This window comes from Macaca mulatta, chromosome 1, assembly GCF_049350105.2.
Source record: "Macaca mulatta isolate MMU2019108-1 chromosome 1, T2T-MMU8v2.0, whole genome shotgun sequence".
NCBI classification, from domain to species: domain Eukaryota; kingdom Metazoa; phylum Chordata; class Mammalia; order Primates; family Cercopithecidae; genus Macaca; species Macaca mulatta.
Window position 1 is genome coordinate 122,378,837 of NC_133406.1, and position 22,887 is coordinate 122,401,723.

General features: G+C 35.5%; 1 protein-coding gene across 5 annotated transcripts in view; it reads left to right on the plus strand.

Annotated features, from left to right (window-relative positions):
* GDAP2 (ganglioside induced differentiation associated protein 2) overlaps nt 1–22,887 on the plus strand; it is a 59,767-nt gene that overhangs the window by 28,154 nt on the left and 8,726 nt on the right. For all 5 annotated transcript variants that reach the window (XM_077987406.1, XM_015149099.3, XM_077987412.1 and 2 more), the window contains 6 exons: nt 1,507–1,663; nt 12,359–12,435; nt 13,495–13,571; nt 16,517–16,656; nt 18,560–18,614; nt 22,277–22,420. In XM_077987406.1, the coding sequence (XP_077843532.1) occupies nt 1,507–1,663; nt 12,359–12,435; nt 13,495–13,571; nt 16,517–16,656; nt 18,560–18,614; nt 22,277–22,420 (650 nt within the window). The remainder of the gene's footprint in view (nt 1–1,506; nt 1,664–12,358; nt 12,436–13,494; nt 13,572–16,516; nt 16,657–18,559; nt 18,615–22,276; nt 22,421–22,887) is intronic.

Genomic DNA, 22,887 nt, shown 5'->3' on the forward strand with positions numbered 1-22,887 from the left:
GTGTGTACATGTTTAAGGTCTTAAGTCCCTTCTGTGGAGATATGCCTCACACGCTTCAGTGCTGGGACTGAATCGTGTAATCCAGCAGTTTAGGGAATTACTATGAAATTCCTAGGGTGAATATTTCTTTTAAAAATGAGCACCAAGCCAAAATTGGTAGGAAGCGACTCAAGATTTTATCACAAGTACATAGACTTTCATCAAGTGGAGAGAATTATAAGTGGTCTAGCATCAGAAAATGAGAAATATCTGGAAACCAAGCTTTGCTGAAGGGGTGCCCATGCACTTTGGGTGAGCGTCCAGTATAGTATATCCTTGAAATAATGCAAAGAGTTGTTTTGAAATCCTCATGCCTGTGACTACCGTAAAATTTTTCTTTCATAAAATGCATTTAGTGTGATAATGAGTGGTGAACAGCAAAACCACTTTGAGTGCTGGACAGTAGATAAGACTCATTGATTTGCTAAAAGATTCTCTTCTATCCACCATTCCCAGAGTGTTTGATTTGCATTCATATTTCAGAAAATACTTTTTGTGATAGATGTACACCTTAGCATTCTTATTTTCAAGTAGAATGTTAAATCTGTTAAAATATGTGTAACCAAGCTTTACTTGAAGGGTGTTTTTAATGAAAGCGGGCCTTTCCAATCTATTGGCCTGTCAGTTTGAGGAGCAGTGAAGTAGACGTGGGGAAACTCCAGCTGATTGTCTACCAGGTTGGAATTCAAGTGCTGTCATTGCCTTGGGAATGTCCCCCATGGTACAAGGTTTGTTTTGTTTTGTTTTGTTTTTGCGTAACATCTACCAAGGCAGTGAATACCACACTAAGAGATAATCTGTTCCCAAGAGACTGATTTCTACTCATCCAATTCACAGTGGTTGTGTGGACAGATTAGAAAGTTAATTTATTAATTTGTAGTGAGAACTGTAACTCTTATGGATCAAAATAACTAGGTTTGTATGACAGTGTAGAAAACCAGGATGCTAAATTATAACTGAAATATTTCTTAAGGAATGTGGATCATACTCTGTGATCCTGGTACATCCATCTTGGGATGTTACCTCACAGAACAGCTGAGGTTTATGCAATCAAATGCTTCCTCTTTCAACAGTGCCATATAAACCTTCCTAAATGCTTGTTTTTTATACTTCTTTTTTGTCAGATGCTGTGCAATGAGCCATCGTTAAACCCAGATACAATCTAGTTACTTCCGTCTTTTTGTGTGTGATTACATTCTACTCTTTTCTTCCTAGGGTTACACCCAGGTCACCCTGATTGGATCTCACATATTGCTAAACCTTTGTCACACATGGACAGGCAGTTTCTTTCATTATTTCAGTTTTACAGATGCCTAAATCTGATTACAGTTTCATTCTCAAAAATAACCTTGACCCCAGTTTTTTGAGTTACCTCACTGTCATCCTTACTACAGCATTCACAATCTGTTTCATTTACTGTCTAGTTTTAGCATAAGCTCTCTGTTGATAGTAGCATTTTTGTTACAGATAACCAAGAAGAGGAGGATGAAGGCTTGGGAGTTGATCTCTCTTTCATTGGCTCTCATGCTTTTGCTCGAATGGAAGGAGATATTGACAAGCAAAGAAAACTGATCCTTCAGGGACAATTATCAGAGGCAGCTCTGCAGAAGCAGCATCAAAGAAAGTAAGACAACCCTTCAGGACTGTTAGATACATAAGGACATCAGAAGCAGGAAAGGGACCTTACATCTGATGCATGAGCTACGTGTATACATAATGTATTCCAATGTATTTTTCATGACAATCAGTGAGGAAGAGATCGTCCTCACTTCGGAGGTGCAAAAACTCAAAAGTTAAGAAAACTATCAGTGGCCACAGTTAATATGTGGTGAAACCAGTGTTCAGATACATGTCTGATTTCAGAGCTCCTACCCTGTCTACTATAATTGTAGTGCCTCCATAATACAGGTTTATTTTCTAAAAGGAGAAATTAGGAAAAGGGAAAGGGAGTTATAAAGCTTTTATTTAGCTCTACTATGTTTATAATTAAAGCATAATCTACAGTTTAATTAAATTTAAAAGAGCTTTATTTCTCCCTGACTTATCCCAAGGACCTTATAAGACATCCAAACCATTCCATTTCTTCCATATGTCTTCCAAAGCAATTTTGAATAAATCCTTTTAAAAACATAGAAGCAGCTTTGTACTTTTGGGTAAGCTTTCCTAAAGATCCAGTCTTTGTAAAGCTAGCTGCTTTTAAAAAAGTCTAAAGAAAATTAAAAAAAAAAAAAACTATAAATATCTACTATCCATTACCTTATAGGGTTGATTGAGGGTTAGCACCTCATAGGGTTTTTGTGAGCATTAAATGAGGTAATGTAATGAGCTTTAGCACAGAACCTGGTACTTGTCAAGCTCTTAAAATTGTTCACTGTTGTACTGAGCAAATCATGGCTTGTTTTATCTTTGAACTTTGGTACTTGCCATTCCTTTTGAATGGGCTACTCTCATCCTTCAATTTCTATCCAGATTTCAAAAGCAATTGCCTCTGGAGACCTACCTCCAAAGTCTGGAGTAGATGCCACCTCCTGTATGCTTTTTTTCCTACCCTGTTCTCACCCAAAGCATAGCATAGCATTTTTCACGCTGTATTATAATGATGTCTCCATGCTCTCTGTCTCCACTGATAAAGTGGGAGTTGGACTACATGATCTCTCGAGTCCCTTACAGAATTAGTATTTTGTGTCTCCTCAATCCTAGGTCTTCCTTTATTCTGATTTTAATTTAAACAACAAAAGCATATAAGCCACTAGGGGGCACCAAGGAACAGCTTTTCCAAGTGAAGTAGTCACAGTCAAATGATACTTTCAGTGGTTTCTAAACTTGGCCATATGTTTAAGATTCATCTGATGGACATTTTTCACTAAATGCGGTGCCTGGTCTCCTCACATTACTGGGATCTGGGATTCTTTAGTATCGAGTCTCTTTTGCACTCAGAAATTGTTGAAGACCCCAGAGAGCTTTTGTTTTTATGGGTTATATCTATCAATATTTATCACATGAGAAATTATTTATTTATTTTAAAATAACTGTTTTTTAATGAGAAAGATAGTGATTTTTTTTTTTAGTCTTGCAAATTGTTTAATGTTTGACTTAATCGAAGACAGCCGGATTCTTATATCAGCATTCAAACTGCTGCAATAAGTTGTTTTGACTAATGTATATGAAGAAAATCTGACCTCACTGAGATTATAATTGGAAAATAGAGGAGTATTTTAATAGCCTTTTAAAATAATTGGAATATTCTTTGATACCATACCAGAATTTGATAAACAGTAGTGTTTTAAAATATAATTGTAATGCAGAATCTCAAACTGTATCCATGAATTTTTGAATTCTATTATATTAAAATGTGTTGTTCTGTACTTTGAACAGATTTTATAATAGGAATGTATAGCATGGCTTTATAACATGATACATTAGCTTTTTGGAAAGTATCGATTCATTGAATTATTCAGAGCTCCAAATATTGACACATTTCATTACACAGTATCAAAAAATTATATTTGTTAGTATTAATTTTACAGTATCACCAATCTCATCAGAAAAGTATTTAATATTAGGAACTGCCAAGCTTCTGATGACAATAAAAATGTTTCAAATATATATATATTTAAAGCTTTAAAGCTCGAGTTTTATCATTGGCAACAAATACTGTTGGTTATTTTTCTTGAAATGTCAGGGTCACTTTATTCATTTTTGGGAGAAAACCTGCCAAATGTTCATGTTGAATAACTATAGTTTGCCAGTCATTCTTTCAAGTAAAAATGGTGCTGCATGAAAAAAAGCAACTAGTCCAGCTCACAACTCAATCACATAGCAACTTTCTTCAAGGCAGCCTCACACTTCAATATGCAAAAGTGCTTTATGTGTTCTTCACATTTTGTCTTGCATTAATTTAAAAAGATGAGGTCTCAAGAACTGATTTAATAAAATTAATAATCTTTACTCCTCCTTCGAAGGCATTCTTAAATGCAGCTGGCCTTTTTTGTTTATTGGTGCCACTGCCTTGATTTGTGGTAAGGCTATTACCAGCTGTTTTTACCCATCAGTTGCTTTTGCACTATCAATGTAAATGTTCATGCATTGAAAAACTCTAACAATGTTATTGCAAAAATAGTTTTGATCTTACAACCTCCTAAAGGCACGTCAGGATCTCTTTAGGAGTCTACAGACTACACTTTGAAAATCACTGGTCTGTGATCTCTCACCAGTACTTTATAGTTAGAAGGAATTTTGATGATCATTTGTTAATAGTTTTCCAAAATGGGGTCCACAGTCTATCAGCATTAGAATCACTAAGAGTGCTTGTTAAAAATCTGTGCCCCACACCAAACTTCCTATATCAAACTTCCTGTCCTCCATGGAAAGGACTCAGAAATCTTCTTTCTAAAGTGTCTTAGATGATCCTTTTGGGCCCTAAATCACTGACCTAGTGTGACACCTTTATGTTACATGAAGTAAATTGATCCCACGGAGTGGCTTGCCCACAGTTACAGCTACTTAAGGAAGATCCTTCAACGTTGCCTCTGTAGCATATCTCCCTTCTCTACTCACCTTCAACCCACTTACACAAGCCAATGTTAGAGCAGTTGGAAAAGGACTAGAGACTTTTTATATTCACATACAAAGAACCACATAATTATCACCTTTCTCAAATCAGTCAACCTGTTCTCTTCTGTCCATTTTCTCTTTCTCTCTCTCTCGCTCACACACACACACACAAATACACACAAACTTAGTACATACCTAACTCATTTTTCCATGAAATGGTACAGATATCTGGAAGTTTTAAGTTTATCTTTGGGCTGGTTGCTGGTTTTGTTGTTGTTGTTGTTGTTGTTGTTTTTCTAAGTGAGTTGATTAGTTTTACTTAGTAACTTAGTTTAAGCCAGTATTAAAATACATTTATATTCACTGATCCCACACTTTCTGGAAAGGAATCCTATAGCATGTAAAGCATTATCCTTTGTATTGGTAGAGGACCTTGATCTTGAGAGTCACATTTGTAACACAGTTGACTTTTTCCATTTTGTTTAGGAAACAATGAACACTTATTCTACAAGAAAATATTCTAGTTGCAAGTACACAGAGATAAAGTACTCCCCATCTTCTGGAAGTCCATGAATGAGCCACACTACCTTGAGATGTCAGAGGTATTGAGACAGAAGTTCAGAACTGCAGTCAGGTTGTGTGTGTGAAGTCAACACATAGTTGCAGGCTTGGAGAAGAGCATAACCTATGGCTCCCAAAGCTATTTGCTTGAGTAAGGAGCTATGTCTGACCAAAAGATTTTTCTGATTTCCCATTTATGTGCCCAGTGTCTGTGATGATTGAAGATGAGGTCTTCTCTTGTATCTGTAAAGCAGACTACTTCAGAGTGATGTTAAAAACTTGAGAAAAAAATAAACTTAATGGAGTTTATTTGAGCATAGTAGTATTCATGAATCAGACAGCACTCAAAACCAGAAGCAGTTCAGAGAACTTCACTATAGCAGCATGAGCAGCAGACTTTTATAGGCTGATTGCAGAAGCAAAGTAGAGAAATTACTTGATTGGCTACAGCTAGGCATTTGCCTTATTTGGGTATGATCCAGCTAGTTTGCCATTTGTGATTGGCTGAAACTCAGTTTAGTTGCTTTTTGTTTGTTTGTTTCTAAAATTAATCAGTTACAAGGGATTCTTCTAAGTTAAGTTGTGATATGGTTATGTAAGGGTTCCTGGTATAGAAACAACCCTAAGCTAATTGGTCTGTTGCTATTTTGTTTTAACAGTGATAACCAATTCTCAAAAGTATGGTCCAGGGAGGAACCTGCTACTCTGTTTTCTTCTCAAAAGTGTGATCCAGGGAACCTGAAAAACTATTTTTATAATGTGGCCAGGCGTGGTGGCTCATGCCTGTAATTCCAGCACATTGGGAGGCCAAGGAGGTTAGATTGCTTGAGTCCAGTTCATGAAACCCTGTCTCTTAAGAAAAAAAAAAATGGCCAGACATGGTGGCGCATGCCTCTGTTCCCATCTACGCAGGAGGCTGAGGAGCCTAGGAGGTGGTGGAGGTTGCAGTGAGCTGTGATCACACCACTGTACTCCTGCCTGGGCGAAAGAGAGAGACCTTGTCTCAAAAAAACAAAAAGAAAAGAAAAAATCATAATGTTACTGAGGCGTATTTTTCTTTTTCATTCACATTCTCTCGCAGTGTTCAATGGAGTTTTCTGGAGGCCACTCAGTGTGTGATATTGCAGTAATTTAAATGCAAACGCACATATGAGAATCTAGCAGAAATTAAAGAGATTTGCAAGTTAAAAAATACAACTCTTTTCTCTAAATACAACTTTTTAAAAAAAGTTATGTTCACAAAATAGGTTTTTCATTGTTTTTAAATTAATGAATATTTTTAAAATTTCTCTTTTTATTTCTAATGTGAGAACTGGTAGATATAAATGACACAAACAAAAGATGTTTAAGGTCCTCAATAATTTATAAAAACATAAAAATGTCTGTGTTTTATATAGATATATTTTGGTCCTGAGACCAAAAAGTTTTTGATGGCTGTTTGTTGAGGAGTTTATGATATAACTAAGCTATATAGTCATCTGTTTGCATGCTCAGCTGTATTTGAGATTGTAGGTTGTAGTTTAAAAAATTTCTTTCTCTTGATATCTCTGAATCAGGCTTTTATTTTCACATATTGAGTCTGGCTTCTGTTGATTATGTTAATTACTTAGGTTGAACAAATGTAAAAGTAAGTAGGTTTTTAGTTAGTAAATATCTTTTTGAAAGCCTTCAGTTCTTCCATCAGTAACAAAACTAAAGGTCACATGGATTGGCAATAGTTTTATGTCACTCCTTTCGTAACACTGCCTTGCCATCTCAGTGTCTCTTCAAAATAATTGTTTTTAACATGTGAAAAATTAGATGTGTTTTCTAATCCAGGTCTGTCATCCAGTTGTGATTCTGATTTGGGTGTATCATAAGGTAGACATTAGTTTACTTACCAAAATTAGGAATCAACCTAGATATTCTTTTTCAAAAATACTGCTTTTGAAACTCTTCAAGTTATTTTACAGGAATATTTTATTTCCTTTTTTATTAGTATTACTTGACTGACTTAAGATTCAATTGCCTGTGACCCTTATGTCATTTTTCTCAACAAAATCATTATCTTGTTCATTATTAAATACTTAATAGGCTTTTACTAATGTGCCAAATGTTGTGCTGGATACTACTAGTAATAAAGTGACAAGCAAGACAGATACAGCACCCTCCTGCATGGAGCTTAGGGTCTTGCAGAGGAGAAAAATGTTAAACTAATTAGTTATATGAATAATTGTTTAAATTACTGTACAGGGTCAATAAGAGGATACAACAAGGATCTTAACTAAATCTAGGATGGGTCAGTTGTATAAGATCTGGGAAAGCCTGTGTTAATTCCAAAGACAGAATTTTTCCTGGGCTATGATTTTACACAGATGGGTTGGTTATTAGTCTTTTAAGAATGATATAGTTTAAAAATTTTTTGTCATTCAGCTGTTGGCTCTACAGGTGGATGGTAATTTATTAACTGGAAAATAATTGGCTTATATTAGCTTTGTGAGAACAGTGTCCAACCTCAGTCGGTTGCAACCCATTGAGAAACTAATTAGTATTTCTGCCTTTAGAGCACTCTAGTGGCTACTTTTTTCTGCCATTTTGACATATTTTGTATTATTATTTATCCATGATTATTATGTTTACCCATAAAATAATAGAAAAGTTTGTTTATTTGGAATAAGAAAATATTCTATATAGGATATTTGGGAAATATCCTGTAGGAAACCCAGAAACTATTTTGAGTTCATATTTTCCTTTTAGCTTTGTTTTGATTTTTGGATTGGAACAAAAGATTCCATGTCTTTATTTAAACAAAACAAAACACTATAGCAAAAAGTGAGGTGCTGTTTATAAGAAACCAGAACAGGACCAGTGTCTCAGCAGTGATTCTAACCTTTTAAAAATCATGACCCCTTTAAGAATCTGATGTAAACTATAAACTTCTCCCCATGAATATGTTCATAGAGGTTTTGTCAACTAAAATCTATCTTTAGATCTCAAGTTGTTAATCATCAATCAAGGTTTAGAACATTTTAGAGTTTATACTATTTCTGTGTTCACACTATGGACAAATCCCAAACTTTAGATAGATTAAGGACTTAAATTTTAAAAAATTTTGAAACCTGTGGAAGAAGTTAAGTTAGTATCCTTCAAACCTTAGAGAAAGGGAAGATTTTTTTAAGCACATGAAAAGCATTGACTACCAAAGAAAAAATAATTTTGACTATATTAAAATTAAGAACTTTAGAAGTAGAGCCAAGCTTAAACAAAGTGAAAAGCAAGTTACAGAATGGGGGCAGATACTCACAAAACACACAACAAATGATTAGCATCAAGAATGTATAAAGAACTACAACTTGGTGAGAAACAATCAAATAACCCAATAAAAAATGGAAAAATGGCAGGAACAGGCATCTCATAGAAAGAATCAAGTCAACATGAGCAGAATCTCAGCCTCGTTACTGACTGGAGAAATGCTTTACCATTTGTAACCTGTCCAACTGGAAAACACTAAAGCATCTAACACTAAAGCATCTCTGTTGGCAAGGACAGAGATTCACAGAATCTCATATGCTGCTAATAGAAGTATAATTTGGTGCAATGCTTTGGAAAAGAGGTTTGTCCTTATCTCCTAAAATTAAACATTCCCTGTAACCTAGCACTTTCACTCATTGGTATCTACTCAAGATAAATCATGCACATGTATACCAGGAGACACGCAAAATAAGTTGATCGTAGCCGTCTTCACAATAGCAAAACCCTGGAAATGGCCCAAGTGCCCATCAGTGAGAGAGTGAATGAAAAACATCTATAGTTTTTGTCTAGTATGAATACATGATACATACAGATTAAGTATGCCATATCCAAAATCCTTGGAACCAGAAGTGTTTCAGATTTCTGATTTGTTTGGATTTTGAAATATTTGTATTATACTTAGCAGTTGAACATCCCAAATCCCCAAAATCTGAAATGTTCCATTGAGCATTTTTTTTTTTAATTGTCATGTTGGCACTCAGAAAGTTTTGGATTTTGGAGCATTTCAGATTTTGTGTTTTTGAATTTGGGATGTTCAACCTGTAAGTGTCCAAATCAGTCAACAACATTGAAATCCAATGATATGGATGAATGTTAGCAATATGGTAAGTCAAAAATGTAAGACCCAAGAGATTATATACAGTATGATAAGCTTTTTTAAATAGTTAAAAACAAACAAACAATGTCTTACATTGACTATATGTAGTTGAATTTAAAATGATATAAAAAGGAAAGCAATAAGTGATTAACCTGGAATTCTAGATAACGGTGGGAAGTAGCACATGATTAGATGAAGGTTATTGTGAAAGTCCTGATTTTTGTTACAGTGGTAGATTTTAGGGTGCTTATTACTTCATTAAAGATGAATAATTATATAACTAGTCTTCTAAGTGGACCATGCATATACCAGCTATGCGAATGTTATCAATTAAGGATCATGTATTCCATTTTGTACACCTGAGTTCCAGTTTAAAAAAATTTTTTTTCAGAGTTCATTGAATATAGATAGATAGAGATAGAGATAGAAATAGAGATATAGAGATATAGAGATTGAGTGTCAGGAACTACCCTAGGGATTGGCTGGAAATACAGAGACAAATATGACATGTTCTCTATCTGGTGGTCTAATGTGATAGAAATAGCCATTCCAATAAGTGTGTAAAGTCTTGCACTGAACATGGTAGAAGTCTTTGGGGATACCAAGAAGGGAGCATTTGTTTCTACAACATATCTAGAATTTGCCTCCACTCTACTCCTTCTCATTACACTTCCTACCTCACCACCAGTCCCCTTCTCAGCATACATATTTGATTGATGGAGTATTTAGACTTCTGGTTGCGGTGTCTTGTTCTTATTACAAAGTTCGTTTTCTTTGTACTGTAATATGTCTGTCTCACATATGCAACTTTAAACTCAAGAGCCTTTTTTTATTCATCTCAGGCCCGAAAATATCTTGCATATACTCATGTTTATTATTTCATTTAGCAAAGAATTTAGTACCTACTATGATGCAAACACTGCATTTATTCAATAAATCTTTGAAAAATGAGCCAATGGATACATGAACAGAGTATAGAAGTTAATAGGTATTAATTGAATTCCTGTTTTGTGCTTTGTGCTAGGATCTGTGGTGCCCATAGGATGTAATATATATTTTGCTGTTTAGTCTCATTATAAACAATTGGAAAGTATATAATAGAATGATTTTTAAAAACGTGATAAACTCTATACTTTTATTCTTCACTCCCACATTTTTGATGTCATAATTTACATTTTTGTATTATTTTTGTCTCAACAAATTATTGTTGCTATTATTTTTAATAGTTTTGTCTGTTAACCTTCATACTAATGATATAAGACAGTATATTAAGTGAAATAAGTCTAGCACAGAAAAACAAATACAGCATGATCTCACATGTGGAACCTAAAATAACTGAACTCAGAAAAACAGAATAAAGTGGTTATCAGGTGTGCTGGTGGGATTGGGGTGGGATTGGGGAGATGTTGGTCAAAGAATACAAAATTTCAGTTAGACGAGAGGAGTAAGAGATTTATTATACAATATGGTGACTGTAGTTAATAAGAATGTGTTATATACCCAAAAATTGATAATAGAATACATTTCAACTATTCTTACCAAAAAAAAAAAAATGATAAATATGTGAGGCAATGGATGTGTTAATTAGCTTGATTCAGCCATTTTACAATGTATCCATATATCAAACATTATGTACATTATTTGTCAAAGAAAATATTTTAAGTAAAGAAATAAAATTTTGATTTAGTGTAAATAGGAAATGATGGTGTGAAAATAGGGAATAGTGCATATGATTTAGAGAGAACTACAATAAACATAGGCGTTTTCTTGACTTTGAAATTATATTTTGAAACAAAATTAAAAGCTACTGTCTTTGACTTTTCAATTTGCATAGATTGGTAAATCACAAATTTGAGAAGGCAGTCTGTAGAAGTAATGCAGTACCACTATGTTTTTCATAAGCAGTAACAATATCTGTGTAACTAACAGGCATGTCGCTTGTTGATTTCAGTCTGTATGTGATAGACTTCCCATTAAATATTTTTAGCTGTGCAATTGTACTTTATAGCTGAAAGGTGCCCCTCCCATATGAACACCATTTTGCAGGTGAGGAAACTGAATTCCATAAAGGTAAATGACTTCAGTAAGTTTGCACCAAAAGCGGTAGGATTAGAAGCCACATCTCCCCTCTCTTAGTTAAGCTTTTTGATGTTGTTGTTACTGGATATTGCCATATGTGATCTAGACACTTCAGAGTTTCTTTTCATACATTTAGGTGTCTTGAAAGCTTGTTCACAATCAAGTAAGTGGCACTTTTAATTTCAAGAAATTAGTATGATACAGTAGAAAAAGCACTGACCTTTCCGGAAATCTAGAGACCTGAGTGTAACTTCACATTCAACTCTACCATTTAATAGGCTGGGAAGTCTGAGATGAACTTGACCATTAATCTTTTGCATGTCATTTCCCTCTGCAAGGTCTTTTAATGTCTCTTCCAGCTTTAACATCCTCTTAGCCAAAGCCAAAGCCAAACTGCAGTCCATATGATTTGGTCTGTGGGATATCACTACAACTAGTTCGTTTAACTGATGATTAAATATGCCAGAACTTCCCAGATAAATTTACCCAACTCCTTTGTGATCCCACATAACATGTACAGCACTTGCCTGTTTTTCCCCTGAAAAGTAAACTTCTTAAGGGAGGCAACCATGTCCTTTCATGATAGTATTCTCAGTAACTATCATAGAGTAACCACTCGAATCCTTGTTGAGTGAGTGAGCATCTGTTTTGGAGCTCTGCCATTGGTTTAGACTTTCTCTATGCATGTTTTTAGTAAAGGAAAACAATAGTGTTTTAAAACAAGGTTAGTTTGGATACTTGGTATCTTAGCCATTTACCTGTACAATCTTCATTTAATCATAAGGATTTTTAAAATAATGAACACCTTCCTTTCTCAATAATTCATTTGTGTTTATTTTATCAATAACATGTAGTAGAGATTCTACATGGTTTAATGCTTCTTTAACTCCTTCCCAATTATAATGAAATATATACTTGAAAATTTTTAGGGTCAGGGAAAGGTATCAAAAATTGGTCCCATTTGTAAATTTAATTTCCAAGGGTTTATTATAATGATTATATCATTTATTTCCCTAGTTATAATCGCTGGTTATGTCAAGCAAGATCTGAGGATCTGTCTGATATTGCTTCTCTAAAAGCCTTATACCAAACAGGTGAGCTTAAATATATGGTAACTTATTCTTTCACTAATTTAGAGCCCTACCAATCATGCTATTTGAGAATTCATTTTTCTCTGATTTCATTTATTGTATCTATGAACAAAATGGTTTTGTACTAATGAAGATAGTTTTGCCTGTCATCAAGATCTTAAAAATAACATCCCAATCTATAAAATTTTCAACTTATAGTTCTGCATTAGCCAACTTGATTTCATGCTAGTGTCCCTTTTCTTTTAAAAAATGTTTCTGCTTTTAAAAGTACCATATACTTGCTACTACAAAATTCAAACCTTACATAAATATATGATGGAGAGAGTGAAAGTTCCCAGATTCCCACCCTTTCTCCATTCTATTTCTTTTACAGACAGTACTTTTTAGTAATTTTCAGATTTGAGTGCTATTTAGTTTTTCCTGGATCACTAATGTTATTAAAAGTTGTAATGAGCGTAAGCAAAAAGCTGTTTATAAAAGGTTTTGGGGGCTGGGCATGGTGACTCATATCTGTAATCGCAGCACTTTGGGAGGTGGAGACAGGAGGATCATTTTAGGCTAGGAGTTCAATACCAGACTGGGCAATATAGCGAGACCCCCATCTCTACAAAAAAAATGAAAAAATTAGCCAGGCGTGGTGGTGCATGCCTGTAGTCCCAGCTGCTTTGGAGGCTGAGATAGGAGGATTGCTTGAGCCCAGGAGTTGGAGATAGAGGCTGCAGTAAACTATGATCACTCCACTGTACTCCAGCCTAGAGACATAGCAAGATCCTGTCTCTAGAAAATAATAAAACATTTTAAAAGATCTTTGGCTGTTCTTGATTTAAAATCTTTAAGAGGTCTTCTCTTAAAAGGGCAGTGATCAAAACCCTCATAAAGCTTTAAAAAAAGGGTGTTGTCATCTGCAGAGTAGAAAAATTGGAAGATAAAATTTGAGCAACTTATACTTCCTTGTTTTCAATCTTTTAAGTTCACATAGAATATTTTATAAAGTCAGAGCCTAAGACAAATAATATTCTTGGAATGAAGTTTCTGGGTGCTGATTACATTTCCTGTTTATAGGTGTTGATAACTGTGGTCGAACAGTGATGGTGGTAGTTGGAAGAAACATTCCTGTAACATTAATAGATATGGACAAGGTAAGCCATAAAAAGGCTCTGTTTTACAAATAATGTTGATTGAAAAAATAAGTTGTATATGAATTTGGAATCAAGGCCTACAATGTGAATCACGGCTGAATTGTGTATCACTGACAGAGGAGCAGACCTGGTTCTGTGAGTGGACCTGTATCATTTCAGTTCAATTAGGGGTTTGATTTTTCTCTGTCCAAGAAATAAAAATACTGGAGTACCATAATATGATCTCCAAAACCACTGCTGCTTTGTTTTGGATATGATGTAACTAGTAAGTGGTTGGAATCATTCTGTATTATAATTGTGTAATCAAATTCTTTTTTGAAAAAAGAAAAATTAATTTTTGAGTATCTATTAGAAGAGAAAAAAACAGAAATGTAGTTTACCCAAGATAGCGTAATTCTATAATCCCTTCATTTGGAGGCAAAGAACAGAAATAGATGATTCATAAAAGAAAAATGGAACTGGTAGATAAAAATAAGAAAATATTCAGCGTGATTAGTAGTCCAAAAAAGGTGAATTAAAATGAGGTACCTTAACTCTTAAATAATTATTGTCATCAAAGATGAAACTATAAAAGTGATCACACCCATTGATCCATTAATTCCATTTCTGAAAACTTATACTAAGGAAATAACCCAAAGTATGGAAGTAGCTATAGGCCCTGACATTATTCAAATCAGAATACTCATACAAGGAACAGTTGAACCCACAAGATAAATATATAGAGAATCTTAGAATATCAGTTTTGTTAGGAACTGACTTCAAAGGATAATAACCTGAACTGATCAGTAATTATTAACCATAGTAAAAAAAATTGTATACTTAAAAATGCAGAATTACACAGAATTTCAGATAAACCAGTTGGACAAAAGCTGATAATTACTTCAGGCTAAGTCCTCAGACTCTCAGTCACTGTTGTTTGGGTAAAAAAACTGTGAAAGCACTGAACCTGGCATATTATTCGCAGGGTCATTTGTAGCAACAAGTAAAACTTAAATTCCTCACAGATAATTACAGTGCATTCAAATAGGATATTCTGTGACCCTTATAAATTATGGTTATAGAGGCAAGTACTGTAGAGAAGTGTTTAGAATACAATTTAATAGGAGAAACAGTGATACATTAATTTGTATCTACATTGACCTTCACTGGGTTGTTTATTTGTTTGTTTTTAAGCACAGAAACAAGGAAAATAAGGAAAGGGATTTCGTGGTTTGGGGGAGAATTTGTCTTTCACATTTTTTCGTCATATATAGTGATACAGTGATATGGTTATATAGTGAAAAAACTTAAGTTGAATTCAAAGCCAAAAAGGAGTATCCTAATTGCCCTAGGGTGGGGGTTGGAGAATGGACAGAAAGGATGAAGCAGCAATCTGGTAAGAGGAGAAAAAAGAATAATAAAGAATAATAAAAATATGCACATAGCCAGGTGTGGTAGCTCATGCTATAATCCCAGAACTTTGGGAGACTGAGGCAGGCATATTGCTTGAGTCCAGGAGTTCAAGACCAGCCTGGGCACATGGTGAAATCCTATCTGTACGAAAAATACAAAAATTAGCTAGGCATGGTGGGCAATTCCTGTAGTCCCAGCTACTTGGGAGACTGAGGCAGGAGGATCATTTGAGCCCAGGATGCAGAGGTTGCAAGATCTCCAAAACCAAGATCATGCCATTGCACTCCAGCCTGGGTGACAGAGAGCGACCCTGTCTCGAACAAACAAAACACACACACACACACACACACACACACACACACACACGGAGGGAATAACTGATGAAAATTATACCGTTAGTATGTTTCTATCTGTAATCATTTATGTTCTTAATAATCAGTGTGACATTCATTTTCATAATCAATAATTTGATTAATACCAATAAAGCCATAAATCCTTGCATTTGATTTTGGTGTGTACTTGCCTGGAGTTCTGGATATTCATGATATATCATTTCCTGTAAAATACTGGAATAGATGATGATAATAATCATTGTTACCAAAGTAGGTAATGAATGGAAAGATACTGTGTTTTCTTAATACCCTTCTCTGTCTGCTCTGGTAGCAGTTAGATCCTAGTCCATGTTAATCCAACCATGTTAATGTCAAGGACTCACCTGAAGAGGAATTGGAAAACTGTTTGTTTTATAGTAATCCCTTAGTTGTTACCTCTTAGCTTTTTCTATGTGAATGTTTACAGCTAAACCACTGGGTCATACTGGCCCTGCCTATATTGTATCTCTGTTTTGCTTTTAGTGTTTCTCTTAAATTCATCATTTTTGTAATGGAATATTTCTATAACCGATCTGGGTCACATTGAATTTGAATCTTTCAGAGCTCTAGAAATGCTTCCCAACCTATTGCCATCTACTGATTCAACCTGCTCTCAATGTCCTCCCTCAGATTGGCACTAAAGATCTAAAAATACTAGCTCTCAACGTGAATCATGTGAGGCATCACTCATTATATCTTTCTATAGTAATTCTTGGTTATGTGCAGGCCATGAGTCTATTTCTGAGTACAGACTGCAAAGACTTTGATTGAATTCAAGCAGAAACTTCAAAAATTATTAAAAGTTTAGAAATTCTACTTCTAATGATTTTGATATTGTTTTCCTAGAGAAGGAAAACCTGATCGTTGATCCAAGAACTTTTTCCAGTATATGAAGAATTGTTTTAGAGGATAGAGACTGATTGTTCTGCTCTATCACTTAGAACAAGACAGAAAGGAATTGTACTGTAGCACTTATGAGAATTATTAAAACACTGGGATGATTCACTTTCCTGGAGATCTTTTTAAAGAGAATGGATACTTATCACTCTGAGTTATCCATCTGTAATGACTAGGGCAAAGAGTAGGTTAATTTTCTGTTTTGTTTTGTTTTTTTCTTGGCCTCTGTGAAATAGACTACTGTTCAAAATGATCTTCACCTTTATTCCCCCTTTTTTCTTTTAGGCTCTCTTATACTTCATTCATGTGATGGATCACATTGCTGTGAAGGAGTATGTATTAGTGTATTTTCACACACTGACCAGCGAATACAATCATCTGGACTCTGACTTCCTGAAGAAACTCTACGATGTTGTTGATGTCAAGTTAGTTATTTTTGCAAATTATGAAGGGGAAATAGTTTCTTTCTTTTCTAATACTAAGCAGTGGCAAACATTGCTTTGTATTCTGTGAAAGGATATTTCATTTAAGAAAGACTTTTATCACACATAGATTAGATATTTCAATCATAGGAGACCCTCCCTAACTGAAACCTATTTTGCATTAAAGTAAATTCATATGTAAACTTTTTACATTACCAATCTTTGTGTATAAAATAACAAAAATACTACCTTCTATTTATATGATGTATTATACTTATCAAAATACATTTATAAACGTTATTTACTTTGATCCTTTAACCCAGGAGTTGGTTAGGAGAGATACTATCTGTATTTGAAAAATGGAAGATATTGACATTCTGCAAAGTGAAGTATGTGCCCAAAGTCTCACAACAGTAAATGCAGAATTTGGACTTGAACCCAGGTTACTGACTTGGAGCTAGAAAATTATTTTCATTAAAGCATATTTCCCTTGAAATGATAATGGAAATTTTTTTTTTTGAGACGGAGTGTCACTCTGTCACCCAGGCTGGAGTGCAGTGGCTGGATCTCTGCTCACTGCAAGCTCCGCCCCCCGGGTTTACGCCATTCTCCTGCCTCAGCCTCCCGAGTAGCTGGGACTACAGGCGCTCGCCACCACAACCGGCTAGTTTTTTGTATTTTTTTAGTAGAGACGGGATTTCACCTTGTTAGCCAGGATGGTCTCGATCTCCTGACCTCGTGGTCCACCTGTCTCGGCCTCCCAAAGTGCTGGGATTACAGGCTTGAGCCACCGCGCCTGGCCAATAATGGAAATTTTAACCAGAAAATATATGATACCCGACTGTAGCAAAGATGAAATGTAGTGTTTTACATTTTTTCTTATTAACATTTTTTTCTGAATAAAAAGTGGCACTCAACCGTCCTGTTAGCTGTTTTGTTATTTGTAGCATCACAATGTCTGTGTGGATTGCATTGAGAAGCCCATTTTACAGTTAGGGTACAAAGAAGGCAAGTTACTGTAAATTTCCAGCTATCCTACTTCTCCCATTAAATTTCATCTTATTTAGGAATATTAAAGCTTTCATTACCCAATAGACACCTTTTTAGCTTTCTCTGAATGTGGATTGTATATATGAAAGGAAGCTTCACTCCACTGTAGTTCTGTTTCTACCACTAACCAGTTCTTTAATGTGGAACAGGCCTCAGCTGTGAAATAGTTTGTACTATTTCTCTGAAGTCCTTTCCAATTAACCTCACATGACCCGATGTTGATTATTGAACTGTTGAAAAAAGTCTCAGGCACACATAGAGAGGCCAGATGGAATAGTGGATAGGAGTATGATTCTGGAGCGGTATTGCCTGGGTTCAGTTCCTGGCTCTGCCATTTGATGGCTGGGTGACTTTGGGAGGGCTAAAATACCCGCAGTAATAGTACTGCGCTCATAGAATTGTTAGGAGAATTTAAGTAGGCCTCTATAATTTCTGGGACACAGCAGATTCTGCTAGTTGTTGTGATATGACCATTGAAACTTTTAGTTTAAATTTTTGCTCTAATTTTAAGTGATTTAGCTGCTGTTTGATCCCAGAGATTCTAGCATCATATTAAAAAATGACACACAATAAATTTGTCAAATACAAATGTGCTTAACTTTATCCTACCTATAGGTGGCTCTAGCTCAGCTGACAGAAGCACTTAATATCTCCTATAAAACAGATACTTTAAAAAATGAAATGTTCTCTGGTTTGTTTTTGACTCTCACCTAAAATTCAATCTGTAAATTATAACTGCCTTTATTTTTCTCTGATTATGTTTATATACCTAGGCAAGTAGTTAATAGTCTATGATAGTAGTTGGTTTTAGGCATGAACTTATACTAATTTTTTTGTCATTTTATTTTTGGATCAGGTACAAGAGGAATTTGAAGGCTGTTTATTTTGTTCATCCCACATTTCGTTCAAAGGTACAGTATTTTTCTCTTTGTCTAAATCTAGAATTTATGTGTCCTACATGCCCAGAGTATTAAGATAATAGCTCAGCAACTTAATTGTTGCTGTCACCATTGTGACTGCTAATTTCCTGGTTTCTAAGTGACCTTGAGTTGTGGTCCTGATGTTTTGGTTGTATGTGACTCCAACGCCTTTGTGGGCAACCCTTATAAGCCATTAGCCCATCAGTCTCTGCCTCTTTTCTTGCTCTTTGTTCATCTGGGCCTTGTTTATGCTGTTGTTACAGAATATTTTACCTCCTCTGCCCATGGCCACCTCCTGCTTGACCTTCAGGTCTCAGCTCTACTTTCTATAGAAATCCTTCCCTGACCAATCCTGCAGCTAGTAGCTGTTCTTGCATTGTAACCCCTTTAGATTCTGTAGTCTTATATCATTGTTATGTTTTTATTTTAGTTGCATGTTTAATTTTCTTCCTTGTACATGAGCCAGCAAGATCCATGAGGGCTAGAATATAGCAGTCTTGCTCACAATTATATTCCCACTACCTAAGCCTACATCTTGACTTCATCAAGACATCTAGTCTCTTGGTCTTTTTACTCTTTCTGAAAATATCATCTTGCCTTTATTTTCTTCTCTGTCAAGCTAAAAACTGACATTTCATCACTTCATCCACTCTTGTCAGTCACCCTAAATTAACCTAGGACCTGTTACCCTTTCATCGCACCTGACCATCAAAACCTAAACTTGAAATAATCCATTGTACTGCTTTCTTCACTCATAGAAGTCATCAGTAAGGAGCTCTTTATCTTTACCTTCCCACTCCAAACCTGCTTGCTAACTGTTCTTATCATTGCCCCCTTTTTCTCTGTCACAAAAATGTGTTCCATCTTAATGAACACATTTCATTAATGTCCTTCTTAATGAAGGACAGCCCCTCTCCCTGTGCTGTGGATCCCGTAGTAATGACATTAGCTTAAGTTTTCTGAGCACTTGCTATCTGCCCATTCCTCCTGTGAATTATCTTGCCTAAGCTTTGTAGTATACCTGTGAAATAGTTAGCAGTAGTTGTCCCACTATACTGGTAAAGAAATTGATGCTTAGAGAGATTAAGGAACCAAGATAACCAACAGTTAGTAGCAAAGGCTAGATTTGAATCTAGGCATTTTTTCCCAGACCGTAAACTACAGAGTATATTTCCATTTCCTTAGAAAACTCTCTTCAACGGTTAGCGTCTTTCTCCTCTCCCGCTTTGCTGGATCCAAATTATCAACTTTTAAAAATGCTAAGATCTATTTTTCTCTCCTCTACTTTACAACCAAAATTGTTTAGTATAATCTTTGTTCTATGCTCACCATCTCCATTTCTCATGTACCTTTTAAATTACTCCAGTGTGGTTATCCTGCTGTGCCAGCTGAAGCTTTTCACACCAAAATCATTCATAATTTCTGGGTCACTAAATCTAATGGACACTTTTCTCTCTCTATGTTACCTGCATTCCCTACAGCCTTAAGCACAGTTGATCACTTCTTCCTTGACACACTTTGTCTTGGCTTCTTTGAAATTTACCTTGCCTGGTATCTCTCCTACTTCTAGCTGCTGCTTGTCAGTCTCATTTGTCGGCCTCTCTTTCTCTTCTCATCTCTTTTTAGAGACGGTCTCACTCTGTCACCCACACTGGAGTGCAGTGGTATGATTATAGCTCTCTGTAACCTAGAACTCCCGGCGTCAAGGGATCCTCCCACATTCGCCTCCAGAGTAGCTAGGACTGCAGACATGCACCATCATGCCTGGCTAATTTTTTTTATTTTGTACTTTTATAGAGATGGGGTCTTGCTGTGTTGCCAAGGCTGGGCTCACACTTTTGGCCTCAAGTAATCCTCCCACCTTCGCCTCCCAAAGTACTGGGATTACTGGCATGAGCCACTGCCCCTGGCTTCCTGCTTGCATCCTTTGAGTGTTAGTGTTTCCGTGTTTCTCCACCCTCATCTTTAATTCTATACCTTTTTTATTCCCATTTCTTCAGTGACCCTCCAAAATATATGCAATCTTCAAACATATATCTGGGGAGGCAATAAAGCCTAATGTTTAGAACTATGGTTTCAAGATTCAGATGACCTGGGTTCTAATCCCAGCTCTACCAGTTACCAATTTGTCATCTCAGGCAAGTAGTATAATTTCTCTATGCTTTAATTTTATCCCCTATAAAATGGGAATAATAATAGCGCCTATCTTTTAGGGTTATTGAAAGATGAAATGAGTTAATACATGTAAAATACTTAAAACATTACTGACATATAATAAGTGCTCAGTAAATGTAAGCTATCATCATCATTTTCATTATTATCATCATCATCATCATCATTATCGTTCTTAGGCTTTGACCTTGGTATTGAACTACTGATTAGATATCTCTACTTAGGTATCTTATAGGACCCTGAAGTTCAACATTTTTAAACAGAACTCCTCATGTACTCCTCTTCCACCTATTCCCGAACTGCTGTTTGTGTTCTCTGTGTTAGTAAATGGGACTACCGCCTACCCAAGTGCCTAAGCCAGAAACCAGAGAGCCTTTCTGGAGCACTTTCTCTACCTCATCTCCTAGCACATTGCATCAGTTCTGTGTGTTTACAATTGCTCAAATTTATGTCTGTGTCTTTATTCCCACTGCCTCTACATTAGTTCATCCCACTGTCAGCTTTTACTTGAAATGACACAGCAGCCTCCTGATTAATTTTCATGTTGTCCTGCCTCCAATATTGCTGCTCCAAGGGCCTTCAGGCATGCCTTGTGAACAATTTTCTGATAATGTTGTTATAAGAAGCCTGCACTATTTACTATAATGGTCCTTTTCAAAAAAGTTTGCTATTTCCTACATACATTACCTTCTTCTGTAAGTAAAATGGGGTTAGCAACAGTATCATACCTGCCTCATAGGACTATTGTATAGTATGTTGATAAACATGGACTGATTTGTGATTGCCAATTTAGATAAACAATAATTTTTAAGTTCAAGCCATTACTAGTTTATGTCAGTATTGTTTGGTATCAAGAATTTTTTATCCTTTTTTGGGGAACCAACAAATTTTGCATACTAGCTTTTAGAGAGGGATTGCATGTTGTCAGGTGAAATGAACAAAGATGACATCACATCTACAAGTGATTTACTTTGATGGACTTCGAGAAAGAAACTCATGCCAAGCATCAGCTGAAAATATATAAGTCCCAAATATTGGCACAAATTTTCTTTTCAGTCTCATTTGAAAAATTCACAGTGTGAGATTTGGAGATAATTAACCATTTTCAGAAGACTGGAACACCAATTGTTCTACCAAATAATGCAACGGTTTTGACTACAACCCACAGTAAGAAGCATGTAGTACAGCACTAACACACTGCACGCATGGGAACTTATATACATGTAATGGAAACAAAAGCTTCATGAAACAAAGCTCATTCTTCTTATAGTCTCTAGTCAGTGTTATCCTTGTTTCTTCTTTTTAATGTTATTAATAATCAACTAAACTGATGATTGCACAACTCAAATTGCACTTTGAAAAACACTAGTTATTTTAAGATTTTGAAATATAGTTTTTATCTACTATAAATTTTCCAAATTGTGTTTATGTTTCTAACTATGGCAACTAGCTTAAATTATTTTTTCTCTTCTATTAATCAGGTGTCAACATGGTTTTTTACCACCTTTTCTGTCTCAGGACTGAAGGACAAAATCCACCATGTGGACAGCCTCCACCAGCTGTTTTCTGCCATATCACCAGAACAGATCGACTTTCCTCCTTTTGTCCTTGAATATGATGCCAGGGTAAGAAGTACCAGAAGTTCTCCCTCACCTGGTATGGTATACTAACTGTTCTATAGAGCAGCACTTATGAGCACAACATCCTGTCATTACCGGATATTAATGTAAATTAGTGAATCTTAGTAAACTTGGTAATATCATTTAACATCCTTTCCCCATGATAACGTTAGGAAAAGGGTTTGTCCCAAGAGAGACATTTTCCCCATATAAACATTTCAGTGGGAGATCTCTCTGCTGTGAATTCGGAACCAATTTCATTTGTATTGTAAGTTTTCTACTATATTTAAAACAGGTACCTCTACCTAATTTTCTTAAGATTGAATGGCTTTCCATCCACACAGAGCCAGAAGAATTTATTGGTGATCACTTTTAGAATTAATTGTAAATCATGTAGCCTATCTCAGTAGTCTTTACCCTGCCAAAAGTTTCATTTTTCTTAAAGTTTGTATAATGTTTTTAAGAGCATCATC